At 39.2% G+C, this 17817-nt stretch overlaps 1 protein-coding gene across 1 annotated transcript in view; it reads right to left on the reverse strand.

Moving 5' to 3' along the window:
- Positions 1-501: 501 nt before the first annotated feature.
- LOC131051727 (ankyrin repeat-containing protein At5g02620) overlaps positions 502-17817 on the reverse strand; it is a 112049-nt gene continuing 94733 nt past the window's right edge. Inside the window, exon 4 of the mRNA XM_057986352.2 lies at positions 502-621. Within this exon, the coding sequence (XP_057842335.2) occupies positions 502-621 (120 nt within the window). The remainder of the gene's footprint in view (positions 622-17817) is intronic.

Consider the following 17817-nt stretch of genomic DNA (forward strand, 5'->3'; position numbering starts at 1 on the left):
CTTATTCTTACTTTCCAAGCTGTCAAGATTTTTGGGTATTGCGATGACAATGGTGGCACACATAAATGCTATTACCGTCGAAATGATTGAGACTAGTAAGCTCAAAGCAGGGAATTGGAACAACAAATTTCTAGCATATTCTTGTGGAAACTGTAGTCGAATATACCAGCTGGCAACTACTGTAAGGAAAGCGAAGAAAGCCACGGTGTCAGAAAATATAAACAATCTGAAAGCTTTATCAAAGGCAATCTTGGCAACTCCATAGTGTATACTCTTTTTATCATCATCCTCAATTCCCCCCGGGATTTGAAACATGGCTTGAAATGCGATGGTGGCAATCACTGACGCCGCTACCAGCTGTGTATTTAACGATTCTATCTCCCTCTTGCTTGGCATCATTGTCTGCCCCTTTCTTGGCATCATTACTTGGATGAGAAGAAGTTGCACTGGATTTTGGTATGAGACTCGACCGAATAGCTCCTTCAGCTTTCAGTTTCTGTACTATGTAACACAATTGGGGTTGTCTTGAGCTGCTTCTGATGCTATGTCAAGTGCAGTCTTTCCTTCGTCGTTGAGGACATTTATATTGTCACCTCGATAAGGCAGGAGGTGGTCCAGTAGCTGCACTCACCAAAAACAACCCTATTGTATTACATCTCTAATTATTCGAACATTCCTCTTGAGAATCTCAAATTTTAAGATAATTCATACGTCACTGCATTATTTTATTTTCAAATATTTCATTAATGTCAATTTTATAATTATAACGAAGCAAAAATAAATTTACGGGTGAAGTAAAAGAGGAATAATGCTATTCACAATCATTTAAGGAGATTTTATATATAATTTATCTTTCTTTTGAATTTTATATTCAAAATCTTTTTATTTAAATTAAAATCTTGATTTTTACCATTCTTATGTTTTGGATTATTTCCATGAGTGTATGGTAGAAAGTGTTTTGATTGACAGTTTATGTTTTAATTAAGGGCAATGGGTAGTGTGATCATCAAATAAATAATAGAGAATTAAGGGAAAAGGGTTGTATAATTGTCAATGAAAGTATAGGCAATAAAAAAAAAAGGGGATGTGATTGTCAACACAATTATACTTAATTTAGACATAACATATATAATCAACTTGGAATCATAGGTATTTTAGAAAAACGAGTATTATTTCCATACAATTATAGATACTTAAAGGAATATCTATATTAATACATTTTAATAGTACTCTATGGAAAACATGTGCAATTGCCATGAAATTGTAGGAAACTTAGGGTTACTATTATTGATCACCCATGCAAAGTTACTACATTTTTGTGGGATAGACATCCAAAAACTTCATTTGATTGTAAGATCTCCTATCTAGGAAAATAAACATTCCCCATTCACTAATTACACATTCACTTTACTAATTTTTTACGTTATAAATTTGTGAGTTCAATTTTTTTTGGCTAAAAAGTAAAAAATTAATTAATAAAAAAAAATATTTCTAGATGGCCATGGCTATCATCACAAGAAGAACATACAAGAGCCAAAAGGGCCTCATAAGAAACCACCAAAACCAAGAACTCACAACCCCATCAAACATCAAGAGAAAGGAGGATGCAAAAACTAAGTAACTTGTTTGGAGGATAGAGAATCCCAATCCCAAACAATTCATTCATTGGGAGTTGTTGAAGCACAATTACCTAACAAATCAGCAACAACATTTCATTCACAAGGAATATGAATGAAGAAACCGAATCAAAATACTAAGATAAGTTGTTAATTTGGGGTACAAGAGACGCTAAACACCAAGAAGAGATATCAAGATGTTGCTTATTGAGAAGGAAAACAAGAATCAAGGGATCCATCCCACAAAAAAACATATTTTCAACCCAACTCATAGGCATTCTACAACTATATTGCTATCTCTAATTCCTAGTGAATTTTAGATGCAATTGTCAATTTGTATTATATACATTTTCTAATACATATTATTTCTTTAATCTCTATAACCTTATTTCTCACATATATATTATTCATGTGTTAATATTGATATAAATGTTATTTATTAAGATAAGTTCGGTTTTTTATAAGGCCTAGATCTTGCTTGGGTAAACAAGAACTAACACAAGAGAAACTAAAACAAACAAAACATCCAATAAATAGGACAATAATCCTATAGTGAAACTTCACAAATAGAAACAACTATAATGATCAATTAAAATTTAAGTTGGGGCCCTACTTCAGCCCTGAAAGAACATCATCAGAGGGAGGGACCCTTAAGGACTAACTTCCTTGTGAAAAACAATTGTGCAAGAAGCAGCATTTTCATGAGAAGAAAGCATATGATTAGGGGAGGAAGCTCCCTTAGAACAAACAAGACAGGCCCTAGCCAGACGAGAGCCAATTTTGGAAGAAGAAATCTCGCATAGTGGAGATGAGTGTTAGGGACCATAGAAAGAAGAGTAGATCTTCCCAATACCCTGAAAGAAGGGGCAGCAGAAAAATGTCACAGTTGACTAAACTAACCGAAGTAGTAGGGGATAGAGGCAGGTCGTATTAGTAGAATCCTTTGATTCAACATAAAAAATGTCAAGGAAGACCATGAGATGGCTTAGATGAAAATTCTTCCACTAGGTGGAGGAAGACACCATGGGGAGAAACATAGGTCAAATCTATCATAGTGAAACTACATGTACAACAGAAAGGAAGTCCCTCATAGTAATTCATCAGAGGCTAAGGATACTCACACAACTGTAGAACAATCTCACTTAGCGATGCTTTTGAAAAGTCACTTTCTTCCAAGATATAGGAATAGTCCAAGTATGGGTGAAATTACTTGTATCTGGGTCCACCTTAAGGAAATTACCTAGTGCATTACAATAGCCTCATAAGTTGAATTACACTAGAGCTATAGGGGAAGATAGGGATGTCTTACCTAAATAAGTGAAACATCAATATATTCTTTTATCAGGTTAAAGGAAGGCATCAAAGGTTGAATAGAGTGAGAGGGCAACATTTCCATTTGCCCATGACCATAAGGGCATCGCAATCTTCAGAGGAGGTAAAATAGATGACAAGAAACCGAAGGCAAAGGTGTAGATCTCAAGCTTATCTTCAACCACAGGGTTATAATGCACTTATAGATCTATTTTTGCAAGTTCAGTAGCATAGGCCACAAGTTCTTAAACCTTTACACTTTTCTCTTAAATAAGGAGATATTATCAACCACCACTTGACCAAGAACCACCACACAAGTAGTGGAGGTACTTCCCAGTTGCATCTGAAATCACGAGAAGCTCTGCTTGAGGGGTTACATAGTAGATTTACAAAATAAGCTTTAAACAAAAAAGGAGTAGCTTACTATGTAATATCTCCTCAAAATAACTTGATAAATTTAAGTTTGATGGATAATATAACATAATGGTCATTGAAGGTTAAAGAGTCAAACACTTAGACATAAAAAATTTCTCTTTTCTAACATACAAAATGTTTCTATAGTCATAAAATTCATAACATTTTGGCATGATTTAATAAATAAAATAAAAATAAAAATAAATAAAAAAATATTTTACATTATAGGTCCAAACACAAATCTGATTCATAATCAAACTTTGTAAGGGACCAGTAGTACATAAGAATCATCTATTGTTCAAGTAGTAAGTTGCAATATAGATATACATTAACACTCAAATTACAAGCTCTCTTTTGTCTCCTTTGTGTTTTGAAGGATGTAAGAGAAAATGAGAGAGAGAGAGCATCATCAAGGTGATATCCACCTACCATGAAGCTTCCGCGTGCTACTCCAGTAGAGAAACCCAATCCATCACAAAGGATATAGCAGGATATAGCAGTTTGTGGCAACATTCATGACAAATTCTAATTCACTATGTGAATGAATGCCTACACACTTGTGCAATGCATGTCTAATGCACTCATCCATTGAACACATTTATGTGAAAGAGAATGTCACCAATCTAAATAATGCACACATGGGTGTAACCAATGATCAATGTTTATGGTGTATAATGTCCCAAACATCTGTCACTTTGACATCCAAATATTTAATAAGATAGATAAACAATAGCACAAGGCAAGCCGTGTTGGCATTATGTAAACCGATATGACAACATAATGACATTATATGTTGTCATTGATGTCAATATGCTGAAGAGGTGAGAACCGTCATATGTGAGAACCGGTATAACAATGTGAACCGACATTTGTTGCAAAGTGAAGGGGTGTGCTTGTTCAAGGTGAATCGGCATATGGCTATGGGAACCGACACATGGAAGCATTGTATGCCTATCGGTTGGTAGTCTCAACTTTAGGGTTTCTGGTTGAAGTGCTTCAACCCTGTGTGGCTCAACCGGTGACTTTGTGTAATGAGTTAGCATGATAACAAAGAACAGATTGTGTTGCCACGTAAGCCTTGTGTGCATGAAGGATCTTGCATGAAGAAGATTGTTCCTATCTACCTCGGGAATGTACGAAGTCTGTAAACGTGATAATGTGTGATGGGTTATCAGCCGCCATAAAATCGATGGAAAACGAACGATGGAGATTAATGCAGTGTGCTCAACGGTCAGGATTGAACCATTTGAATTCCTTAACCTAATAGGTTTAGGGTTTAGGGTTTATGCTACCGACCTATCTATTTTCCTATAAGGTCGATGTTGTGACTCTTTCTAGGGTTGTTGGCAAAAGTTGTGTGTGTGTATCCAACAGAAGAGATACGTGATTCTTGCCAGACTAAAGGAGAGAAGTGATACCTGCAGAGTGTAAGTGCAAAAGGTGAAGAGGAGCTTAAATGGATCTGCATTGGCATTGAGTGTTGTTACCAGATCTTTGTAATACCTGTTGATCTCTAACCACTTCAATAGTTGAGAAATCCCTTAACAGGGTAGCTTTAACAGGCTTGTTGTAAATTGTTTAACAAGGTGACTCAAAACCATTGAGTTCTTGAAATCCTCTAACAAGGTAACCTTTAACAGGGTTTAACCCTTAACTGGGTATTCTAGCCATCCCTTAATCGGGTGATCCCTAACAGGGTCGGTTCCTAACATAACCCATTGTATCAGTCTTTAATAGGACAAGGCTCCTAACAAAGCAGACTTCTAAAGAGTTTAAAAACAAGCTTGTGGGTATTCATCCCACCGTGGTTTTTCCCAGTTGGGTTTCCATGTGAAAATATGTGTGTCATATGTGATATCTTTTTCATGTGATTCTATATTTTTTTCTATTAAGTGGTGAATCATGTTGATCTAGTTGCTCATATGTATATCTTTGATGGTAGATTACTTGCTCATGCATTAGGGTGAAATGGAAATGAAGTGTCAGAGTATATGAGAAGATATGTATTAACCGGTTTATGCTTGTCTTAGTGGTGCAGGAGCACCCTTCCTAACTCTTTCTTTTTCTTTGGCTAGTTGTGTCATGCTTCTTTAGAAGCCATTGTTCATGAATAAGAGCTAGGAGCTCATGTGTGCTAGACTAGGTCCTAGTTAGGGTCCTAGTGGAGATCTTAGGGGTCATGAGTCAAGATTGTGATTTTCTTGAAAATGGAGGGTATGTGTGTCCTGGAGATGTTTAGGGTTCCTTTATAACATGGTGGTGTCCTTAGGTTGGCCCAATGTGGTTCTAGGAGTCATAAAAAGAAACATTGGGAAAGTTGCTCAAAAGTTGCAAAAGTTGCATGACAACTTTTAAAAGTTGTCAAACAACTTTTCCACCATGATGTCAAGTTCTTTAGGTTAGTGTGGAAAACCCTAGTTTGGGCACATAGACTGAGGCAAAGGTACTATAAGTACTTGCAAACCCTAAATTCATGGGTTGGATATCAGACATTGTACGGCCATAGCAAAGAGATCAGACTGAGACTATAAAACTATTACCAGTCAGTTTGAATGAAGAAAACAAGCAAATCAATGGATTGAGAAACATCCAAATCTATGTGGAATGTCTTTCATGGTGTAAATACTTTCATTTCAAGCAATTAGTTTAGGTTTTTACTTGCAGAGTGAGTGTGTTTGTAAATAGTTTGTAAACTATTTTCTTATTGTCCAATTTTGGACAGGATTGTGTAAGTGAAGTCTTAACTCCATTTCCCATTGTGGAACCACCATGAAACCATGGGGAATGGATGTGAAGACCCTGTACAATAGTCCCAAGCAAGAAGGGCCCTTAAAAATGTAGGAAGACCAAGCAAATGCCCATTCCTAGGCGAGACTGGACTTTGCCCAGTTAGGAATGGTTGCTGCTGTAGAGGTCTTGGAGAGCAAGGTTGAATAGTGGAGAGTTCATCCTTTGGAGGAAGTGAAGAGGAGAGTTTGAAGCATCATTGGTGTGAAGGAGGAGCTTCCACCAATCCAAACAAGGTGGCTAACACATAGAACCTTCATTGTGACCCAAGTAGACTACAAAACCCTCACAAAACCCTTAAAAACCCCAAAATTCGCCCTAGGCACTCTACGGCCACTTGGAGGCCCAAAACCTAGAAAATACTTGAGTACTTGCCAATTGATTGGTAGTCCATTTTAGGAGTTTGGGTTGTGTATGCATCATTTGTGAGAGAAAGCCCTAAAGGACCGGGTAGGAGGCCTAATTGGTCCAAATCCTTGTAGCCTTGTTTTGTAAGCAAAAACACAAAACAGTGAAATCGGTAGAAAGGATGAAGGTAGAAACTTCTTGGGGGCACATGGAGGGATGTAAAACATGGTTTGAGACTTGATTTAACCTTGCTAAGATCTTGGAAAGTGTGAAACAAGCCTTAGCCCTTATTAGCCATAGTAAGGGGTTTAGAGTCTCATGAGTAGGTGAGACCTTAGGAACAACAAAGCAACTCATTGGTGGGTGGATTGGGAAAGGTTAGGGGATTCCTCAAGAAAAGGAAGACCTAGAGACCCTAGGGTGCGAGGAGAACACCAGGAGATCCAAGGAAAGGATCCAAGGGCATAGACTAGGCTAGTCTATTCCAAGCACCATCCCATCAGATTGGTATCAGAGCAAGTAAAAGACTTGTTGGATCATGTATGTTTCTATATACTGGTGAATCAGTAGGGGAGAGTAGAATGGTTACTAATGCAAAGCTAGCTAGAAAAGTGGAAGAACAGAAGGAGAAAAATAGACTCCTTGAGGCAGCTATGAGTGAGATAAGGGATAAACTGTAGGAAGTAGTGGATCAGAGGTCACATGAACCTTGGGATGAAGACACCAAGGGTAAAGGCAAGAATATTGTAGACATAGATGATATCATCCCTGAACCAGATCCCTTGTTAAATGAAGAGCCATTTGTGAAGGCTATTAAGGCTTTGAACACTAAAGCTTTTGAAGGATTGCCACATTTCAGTGGAAGAATGGACATAGACACTATTATGGAATGGATTGAGGGCATGGAAAACCACTTTGAGTGTGAAGGAGTGATAGAGGCTTAGAAGGTTAAAGTTGCCAAATCAAGATTAAGGGGAGCAGCTTTGACATGGTGGAAGTACCTGCAAGAAGAAAGAGTTAGTATGGGAAAGCTACCTATTGCAAATTGGAAAGCTATGGTGAGTAAGATTAAGAGGATTATGAAGTTCAACTTTATAAGAAGAGACAAGGATTGAAGTAGAAGGATCTTGATGTAACTTCCTACACCGAAGAGTTTCAAAAACTTTGTCTTAGATCAAAAGTTCAAGAAGATGAATCTATTAAGGTGGCTAGGTATCTAAGCGGCCTAAAGTGGAACATTCAAGAGGAGATAAGCCTATGGACTCCTACTACTGTTCAGAAATGCCATCAACTTGCTGTCAAGGTAGAAGAGAGGAACAAAAGGAAAGGAGACTCCAATAACAGGGGTAGAGGCAAAGGTAGAGACCATGTGAATCACTGAGGTGGTTACCAAAGTAAGACAAATGAGCAAAGAACCCAAGGAGAAGCCAAGTTGACTAAGCAAGGTAGTGAAACAAATCCTAGAGGAGGACATTGTAGAGGAAAAGGTGCACAAGGTGAACCAAATAGGGGTAGAGGTACTAGTAGAGGTAACTCCTATTTTGCAACTTTGAAGTGTTACAATTGTGGACAATTGGGACACCCAACATATAGATGCCCTGACAAGCCTACATCATCAAACAGTGGAAAGAGGGTTGCTTATGCACAAGAAGACTCTTCAAGCAGCAAGACACTAGATGTGGACCAGATTAAATTAGAAGTTGGTGAGAATCTGATGTTCAATAGGATTTTGATCAGACAACTGATTAAGGAGGAACCCAAACATAGGAGAGCATTGTTTAGGGTGAGGTGCAAGATTCTTGGTAAAGTGTGCAAGGGGATAGTTGATACAGGCTCAACTGACAACATCATCTCAGAAGAGGTAGTGAGGAAGTTGAAACTCACAAGAATATGCCACACCAATCCTTACAAGGTGACTTGGTTGAACAAAGGATAGAGTGTGCTAGTCAATGAACAGACTTTTTTAGAGTTTTCTATTGGAGGATATAAGGATAATATCCTTTGTGATGTGTTTCCTATGGATGCATGTCACTTGTTGCTAGGAAGACCCTGACAATTTGACAAGAAGGTGATCTATGACGGAGAGGAGAACTCCATATCATTCAAGAAGGACAACAAGACCTTCAAGATTCAGTTTTTGACAGAGGATGAAGAGGGCACTTCAAAAACACCTAGTGTTTTAATGGCTACTGGTAAAGGGTTCCTAAATTTGCTACATGAGGAGGAGATAGTGAAGTGTGCCATCTTTGTGAAACCAAAGGAGGAAGAAGACAAGTTGCAGACATATATACCCAAAGAGGTGAAGCACATGTTGCAAGAGTATAAGGACATAGTGAGTGATGGAGCACCTACAACACTCCCACCAAGAAGGTCTATAAGTCATCAAATAGACTTTGTTAACGGTGCATCCTTACCTAACAAGGATGCATATAAGCTCACACCTGATCAGAATAAGGAGGTAGCAAGGCAAGTTCAGGAGTTATTGGAACAAGGACAGATTAAGAAGAGCATCAACCCATGTGCAGTCCCGATAGTGCTAGCATAAAAAAAGGAGGTAAGTGGAGACTATGCACTGACTCAAGAGCAATCAATAGGATTACCATAAGGTATAGGTTTCCTATTCCTAGAATAGAGGATTTAATGGATTGTTTAGGAGGGTCTATGTATTTCACCAAGCTAGACCTTAAAAGTGGTTATCACCAGATAAGAATTAAGGAGGGTGATGAGTGGAAGACTGCTTTTAAAACCATAGGTGGATTGTATGAGTGGCTTATGATGCCATTTGGGCTTACTAATGCTCCAAGCACCTTTATGAGGTTGATGAATGAGGTGTTGAAGGATTTCACAGGCAGATTTGTGGTAGTGTACCTAGATGACATACTCATCTATAGCAGAACCAAAGAAGAGCACCTTGAGCATTTGAGGTTAGTTTTGGAAAGGTTGCATGAGGAGAAGCTATCCATCAACCTAGAGAAGTGTGAATACTTGAAACAAGAGTTGGTTTACCTAGGATTTGTGGTGTCTAAGGGAACCTTGAAGATGGATCCAAGCAAAGTGGAGGCAATCTTGAATTGGCCTACACCTAAAACAGGGACTGAGGTAAGAAGTTTCCATGGATTAGCTCAATTCTATAGGAAATTTGTGAGGAATTTCAGTGGCATATGTGCACCAGTCCTTGACACCATTAAGGGAGGACTTAAAACTAAGTTTGAATGGACTGAGTAGGCAAATAAAGCATTTCAAATGTTGAAGCAAGAAGTAGCCACAAAACCTATCCTTCTACTACCTACATTTGATAAGCTGTTCACTTTGGAGTGTGATGCAAGTGGAATTGTAGTAGGCGGTGTGTTGAGTCAAGAGGGAAGACCTGTGGCATTTTTCAGTGAGAAGCTTAATGAAACAAAGAAGAAGTACTCAGCCTATGACTTAGAGTTGTATGCATTAGTGCAATCACTAAAGAAATGGAGGCGTTACCTACTTCCAAAAGAATTTGTAGTGTTCACAGACAATCAGACATTGAGTTACATAAACACTCAAGAGAAGCTAAGAAATAGGCATCTGAAGTGGATGGAATACCTCCAATCCTTCACCTTCACCATCAAGCATAAGAAGGGGTAACTTAACAAGGTGGTAGATGCATTAAACAGGAAGATATTGACTATTCAAGAGTTACAGTTGCAGAGCATAGGCATAGAAGGTTTCAAAGACCTCTATGAAGGAGATGAAGACTTTTCAACAGCTTACAAGGTTTGCAAAGAGTTTGAGAACCATTTCCATGGTGAGTATGCAGATTACACTCTCCAAAATGGTCTCTTGTTCAAGGGTAACCAGTTGTGTGTACCTAGAGGATCTATGAGGGAGAACATCATCCAAGAGAAACATAATGGAAGTTTGAGTGGACACTTTGGGATTAATAAGACCCTAGACTTAGTACAGAGGTACTATTGGCCAAAGTTGCCAAGAGATGTAAAGAGGTATGTAGAGCAATGTGGAGTGTGTCAAAGAGCCAATGGTGGATCAAGCAATGCCGGTTTATATCAACCATTGCTGGTCCCTAACAGACCTTAGGAATGTATAAGCATGGACTTTGTAGTTGGACTTCCCAAGACAAAAACACGTATGAACAACATCTATGTGGTAGTAGATAGATTTTCCAAGGTGAGAGTCATTTTATCCCATGTAAGACTACACATGATGCCAGCTATGTTGCACATCTCTTCTTCAAATGTTAGGATTCATGGACTCCCTTTAAGCATTGTTTCAGACAGGGACAACAAATTCATGGGCCATTTTTGGAAAACACTATGGATGAGACTAGGTACTAACTTGTCATTTAGCTCAACCTACCATCCACAAACAGATGGTCAAACTAAAGTCATCAACAGGGTGTTAGGTAACTTGTTGAGGTGTTTAACTAAGGAATATGGCCAGACATGGGACCTAATCATTTCTCAAGCAGAGTATGCATATAATGACAATGTGAATAGAACCACTGGTAGAAGTCCTTTTGAGGTTGTGTATGGCAGACATCCAAGAGGAGTATGTGAGTTGAGAGACCTTGGTAGTTTGGAAATAAAGAGTGGACAAGTAGAAGACTTCACTCAAACCATCAAGGAAGTTCAAGAGCAAGTTAAGAAGGCCATCCTTGAATCCACTCAAAAATTGAAAGCCAAAGTGGATGAGAAGAGGAGAGAAGTTCAGTTTAAGGTGGGTGACTATGTGATGATACATCTGAGCAAAGCTAGGATGCAAGGAGGTAAGCCTACCAAACTACAGATGCGAAGAGTAGGACCTTGTAGAATCCTATCACAATATGGTAAGAATGCCTACAAAGTTGACCTGCCTCCAAATTTAGCTATATCACTAGTCTTTAATGTAGCTGACCTGTTCATGTACAAGGGTGAGATAGCAGGACACACTGAGAACCAAGCCAAGGTACTGCAGGACCTTCATGTTAATGCCTTACCACAGGTGAAGAAGTCTATAGCAGAGGAGATCTTGGAATCAAAAGTGAAGAAGTCCACCAGAAACCAGGTCTACATGGAACACTTGGTGAAGTGGGCAGGATAGCCTGAGTCGGAAGCAACTTGGGTGGAGGAGAGTAGGTTCAAGGCACTTGGAATAGACCCAGCTCTCATCTCTTCTTCTATTTCTTAAGCTGTGTGTAGAGGGGGAGTATGGTGTAGGAGCACCCTTCCTGACTCTTTCTATTTCTTTGTCTTGTTGGTGTCATGCTTCTTTAGAAGCCATTGTTCATGAATAAGAGCTAGGAGCTCATGTGTGCTAGACTAGGTCCTAGTTAGGGTCCTAGTGGAGATCTTAGGGGTCATGAGTCAAGATTGTGATTTTCTTGAAAATGGAGGGTATGTGTGTCCTGGAGGTGTTTAGGGGTCCTTTATAACATGGTGGTGTCCTTAGGTTGGCCCAATGTGGGTCTAGGAGTCATAAAAAGCAACATTGGTAAAGTTGCTCAAAAGTTGCAAAAGTTGCATGACAACTTTTAAAAGTTGTCAAGCAACTTTTCCACCATGATGTCAAGTTCTTTAGGTTAGTGTGGAAAACCCTAGTTTGGGCACATAGACTGAGGAAAAGGTACTATAAGTACTTGCAAACCCTAAATTCATGGGTTGGATATCAGACATTGTATGGCCCTAGCAAAGAGATCAGACTGAGACTGTAAAACTATTACTAGTTAGTTTGAATGAAGAAAACAAGCAAATCAATGGATTGAGAAACATCCAAATCTATGTGGAATGTCTTTCATGGTGTAAATACTTTCATTTCAAGAAATTATTTTAGGTTTTTACTTACAAAGTGAGTGTGTTTGTAAATAGTTTGTAAACTATTTTCTTACTATCCGGTTTTGGACAGGATTGTGTAAATGAAGTCTTAACTCCATTCCCCATTGTGGAACCACCATGAAACCATGGGGAATGGATGTGAAGACCCTGTACAATAGTCCCAAGCAAGAAGGGTGCTTAAAAATGTAGGAAGACCAAGCAAATGCCCATTCTTAGGCGAGACTGGATAATGCCCGGTTAGGAATGGTTGCTGATGTAGAGGTCTTGGAGAGCAAGGTTGAATAGTGGAGAGTTCATCCTTTGGAGGAAGTGTAGAGGAGAGTTTGAAGAATCATTGGTGTGAAGGAGGATCTTCCACCAATCCAAACAAGGTGGCTAACACACAGAACCTTCACTGTGACCCAGGCAGACTACAAAACCCTCACAAAACCCTTAAAAACCCCAAAATTTGCCCTAGGCACTATACAGCCACTTGGAGGCCCAAAACCTAGAAAATCCTTGAGTACTTGCCAATTGATTGGCAATCCATTTTAGGAGTTTGGGTTATGTATGCATCATTTATGAGAGAAAGCCCTAAAGGACTAGATAGGAGGCCTAATTGATCCAAATCCTTGTAGCCCTGTTTTGTAAGCAAAAACACAAAACAGTGACATCGGTAGAAAGGATGAAGGTAGAAACTTCTTGGGGCCACATGGAGGGATATAAAACATGGTTTGAGACCAGATTTAACCTTGCTAAGACCTTGGAAAGTGTGAAACAACCCTTAGCCCTTATTAGCCATAGTAAGGGGTTTAGAGTCTCATGAGTAGGTGAGACCTTAGGAACAACAAAGCAACTCATTGGTGGGTGGATTGGGCAAGGTCAGGGGATTCCTCAAGCAAAGGAAGACCTAGAGACCCTAGAGTGTGAGGAGAAAACCAAGAGATCCAAGGAAAGGATCCAAGAGCATAGACTAGGCTAGTCTATCCCGAGCACCATCCCATCACTTAGCTATTCTGGGTTTTTACCGATTGTACTCTATTTTAAGACCGGTGTTACTGTTTGTCTGTCAATGCACAGTGTCTATAGACAAATCGGTTCAAGATTGTGTTTTTGTCTCTACTGATTCACCCCCCCCCCCTCTCACTACCGGTTGGGTACTATTCGTTCATCATTGTGTTATCAATTGGTATCAAAGTATCCTCCAAGTCCTCTATGTTATAAGCTTAACCACTTGAGGTAAAGATCCCAGTCTAATGATGAAGAGGGAAGGTCCAAAGTTTAATAGAGAAAATTTTAGTATATGGAAAGACAAAATGAAGATATTCATCGGAAGCATGGGTGCTCAACACTGGAGCTATGTTGAGAATGGCTACGTTGCCCCTACTGATACTCTCACCGATGACCAAAAGAGAGAGATGCAAGAGAATGGGCAAGTCATGGAAGCCTTAATTAGTAGTTTATCTGACATTGAATTTATTGATGTCCAAGATAAGGTAAATCCCAAAGAGGTATGGGATACTCTTGAAAATATCTATGGTGGTGATGAGCATGTTAAACAAGCTAAGGAAGAAAGCCTTAGAGGGAAGTTTGAAGACATGCGGATGGTTGAAGGTGATAGCATTCAATAGTATGGAATAAGAATCAAAACTATTGTTGGAGATATCAAGAGTGCAGGTGGTAAAATGGAAGATTCCACTATGGTAAGCAAAGTCCTGAGATCCCTATTGCTGGTCTATGCAATAAGAGTTGCTGCTATTCAGGAGCTGAGATCAATAGACAAGACTAAGGTGCCCCTAGACTCCATCATTGCAAAGTTGACAGCCTATGAGCTAAATAGATTTGATGGCAGTGTTTCAAAGACTGAATTGGCTTTTAAAGCTTCTACTGTACCATCCAAAAAAGGAAAAGAAGCTAACACTAGTGGTGAACTAAGATAGAGTAGAGAAATGGATGATGAGGAGATTCTGATGGCATTTGAAGCTCTCCTTGCCAGGAAACTTCCTAAAGGATCTGGCAAATATAGAGGTAAGATACCTTTGAAATGTTTTTCTTGCAATCGAATAGGACATATTGCTGTAAATTGTCCTAATGGAAACAATAAGGACAAACCAGAAAGGCTCAAGAAGTTCAAAGGAGGAAACCGGAGAAACTATTTTGTGGTAGTTGATGAAGGTGTCACCGATGAGAAATCAGAGGATGAAGAAAATGAAGATATTGTGTTTGTTGTTGTCAAGGAAGATGTGTTAGACAAGAAGGCTTTTGTCTCCCGGTTTGATAATTCCAATGAGTGGATCATTGACAATGGCTGTTCTCACCATATGACTCGTGATCGGAGCAAGTTTCTAACCTTGGAAGAGTATGATGGTGGTGTGGTTCGCTTTGGTAATGATGCACCATGCATGGTCAAGGGCAGAGGGTCCATCTCTCTGAATGGAAAGAGTAGTGCTGATAATGTGTACTGGGTTGATGGTCTCAGACACAACCTTTTGAGTGTTGCCCATCTGAATGACAGTGGTCTCACTCTGGAATTCAAGAATGGAGTGTGCAGAATCAAAGGAAAGGATGGTGAAATGGTGACCACTGACATGTAGACCAAAGGTAATCTATTTCAGCTGAATGCAAATATAAGTATATGTCTTATGGCTAAATTTGATGATAGCTGGATATGGCATAGGAGACTCTGCCATGTAAACTTCGATAACATTGTGAAGGCTAGGAAGATCAAGGTAGTTAGAGGATTGCCAGTGCTAAGCACACCAGATAATACCCTGTGTAGAGAATGTCAATTGGGGAAAATGTCTTCCTCAACCTTTAAAGGTAAATCTTTTACTGTTGACAATCTGCTTGATCTTGTGCATACTGATTTGTGTGGTCCTATGAAAACTAGGAGTGTGTAGGGTGATAGGTACTTCATGATTCTCACTAATGACTGCTCAAGAATGATGTGGGTCACATTCTTGAAAGATAAGTCTGAAGCTTTTGTAAAGTTCAAAGCTTTCAGAGCATTAGTGGAGAAGGAAAGTGGTAAAAGGATCAAGTGCCTGAGAACTGATCAAGGAGGGGAATTCACTTCTGATGAATTCAACAAGTACTGTGAAGAACATGGCATCAAGAGGCAACTATCTGCTCCACGGACTCCACAGCAAAATGGCCTCGTAGAGAGGAATAACTGGATTGTGGTTGAAGCAGCTAGAACCATGTTGATTCAAGGAAAGGTAGCTCACACCTTTTGGAGAGAAGCAGTGAGCACTGCAGTCTCTACAATGAACCAAGTACTCATCAAGAAAGGTAAGGATAAAACCCCTTATGAGTATTGGACCGGCAAGACACCTGTGGTTAGCTACTTTAGAGTGTTTGGTAGCAAATGTTACATCAAGAGGAGTGAACACCAGAGCAAATTTGATGCTAAATGTGATGAGGGAATATTTCTAGGGTATTCCACCAAGAGCAAAGCTCTCAAGTGTTTCAATAATAGGACTCAGAGAATTATGGAAAGCATCAATGTAAGAGTTGATGAAACCTTTGAGAAAACTGAGGAAACCGGCAGTAAGCAAGTGGTAAATGAATCGGTTGCAACCTTCTAGGAACCGATTGTCAGTCAACCGAGTACCGGTAATAATGTTCCTACATCGACAGATGTAGATGCTGATACTGATGGAGATGAGGATGAAGAAGAAAAACAAGAGGAATCTATCAAGACCATTCTTCGGTATGTTAAGTTGAATCATGATCCTAAGCAGATCATAGGATATAAGGATGCAGGAATCCTTACAAGAAGAAAGGTCAAAGAAAACTCATGTATGATCTCTGAATTTGAGCCTAAAACATTCAAAGAGGCACATAAAGATGAAGATTGGATCAAGGCAATGGAAGAGGAACTTGACCAGATAGAGAAAAATGGTACATGGTCTTTGGTACCCAGACCGAAGCATAAAAATGTTATTGGTACCAAATGGGTCTTCAGAAATAAGCTGAATGAGGATGGCATAATGATTAGGAACAAAGCTAGATTGGTGCACAAAGGATATGCTCAAGAAAAAGGAGAAGACTATGGAGAAACCTTTTCTCCTGTAGCCAGATTGGAAGGAGTTCGTATGCTTCTTGCATATGCAACTTTTAAAGGTTTCAAAGTATATCAAATGGATGTAAAATCTACATTCCTAAATGCTATACTTGAAGAGGAGGTGTATATAGAGCAACCAGATGGGTTTGCCCTATTTGAAGACAGTGACATGGTAAGTAGGCTACATAAAGCCTTATATGGTCTAAAGCAGGCACCTAGAGCATGGTATGAACGTCTGCATTCTCATCTTGTGAAGATTGGCTTTGAGAGAACAAGTGAAGATAGCAATATCTACTTGAAGTCTGAAGGAGATCAGATCCTAATCTGTGAGGTATTTGTTGATGACATTATCTTTGGTGGAGATGACAAGATGAGTCATGAATTTGTAGATGAGATGAAGAAAGAGTTTGAAATGTCACTCATAGGGAGATTAAGTTCTTCATTGGACTATAGATCCAATAGATGAAAGATGGAATCTTTATCACTCAATCCAAGTATGTCAAAGAGGTGTTGAAGACCTTTGGCATGGAAGATAGAAAACCGATTGGTACACCCATGGTGACTAGCTATAAACTATCCAAAGAGGATGACTTAGCACTGGTTGATGAGAAGGAATACTGATCAATGATTGGCAAATTGCATTATGTAGTGCATAGCAGACCAGATATTGCACATGCAATTGGCATTACTGCAAGGTTCTAGAAAAGTCCAAGAGAATCCCACTTAGTTGCAGTCAAGCGGATTCTTAGGTATCTGAAAGGAACTATTGACTATGGGTTATGGTATCCATACAATAATGATTTTAACCTAAAAGTGTTCACAGATGCTGATTGGGTTGGTAATGTAGATGACCGGAAGAGCACAACTGGTGGTGCATTCTTTCTTGGTGGTAGACTAGTCTCATGGATGAGTAAGAAGTAGAGTTGTATCTCTCAGTCTACTACGGAAGCAGAGTATGTTGCAGCTTTCATGAACTGCACACAGACAATTTGGATGAAGCATGTATTAAATGGCTTCAAAGTTCCTGTATCGGAACCAATAAGTATATTTTGTGACAATACAAGTGCAATTAATATCTCCAAGAATCTAGTTTTACATTCTAGAACCAAGCACTTTGAGCTTAAGTATCATTTCTTAAGGGAAAAGGTTAAGAACAAAGAGATTGAACTAGAACATGTTTCCAATAAGGAGCAGTTAGCAGACATATTCACCAAGCCTCTCCCAAAGGCTACATTTATGTACTTAAGAGGTGAATTAGGGGTGTTGCCCCTTTAGGAGGTAAACTAAAAGCATATGCTCCACATCAGTCAGGTATTGCATAGTCAAATTTATTTTGGATTGATGTGTTGAAGGATACTACTCCTCAGGGGGAGCAGCATAATGGAACAAGGAAGCTTGTGCCTCCACTTTGGCATTGTTGTCAAAGGGGGAGAAGATGTGAAGCAGAGAAGATATCTGCAGAAATTGGGGGAGAAAATGTGAAGTGGAGAGATAT

Source organism: Cryptomeria japonica, chromosome 5 (genome assembly GCF_030272615.1).
Source record: "Cryptomeria japonica chromosome 5, Sugi_1.0, whole genome shotgun sequence".
Taxonomy (NCBI): domain Eukaryota; kingdom Viridiplantae; phylum Streptophyta; class Pinopsida; order Cupressales; family Cupressaceae; genus Cryptomeria; species Cryptomeria japonica.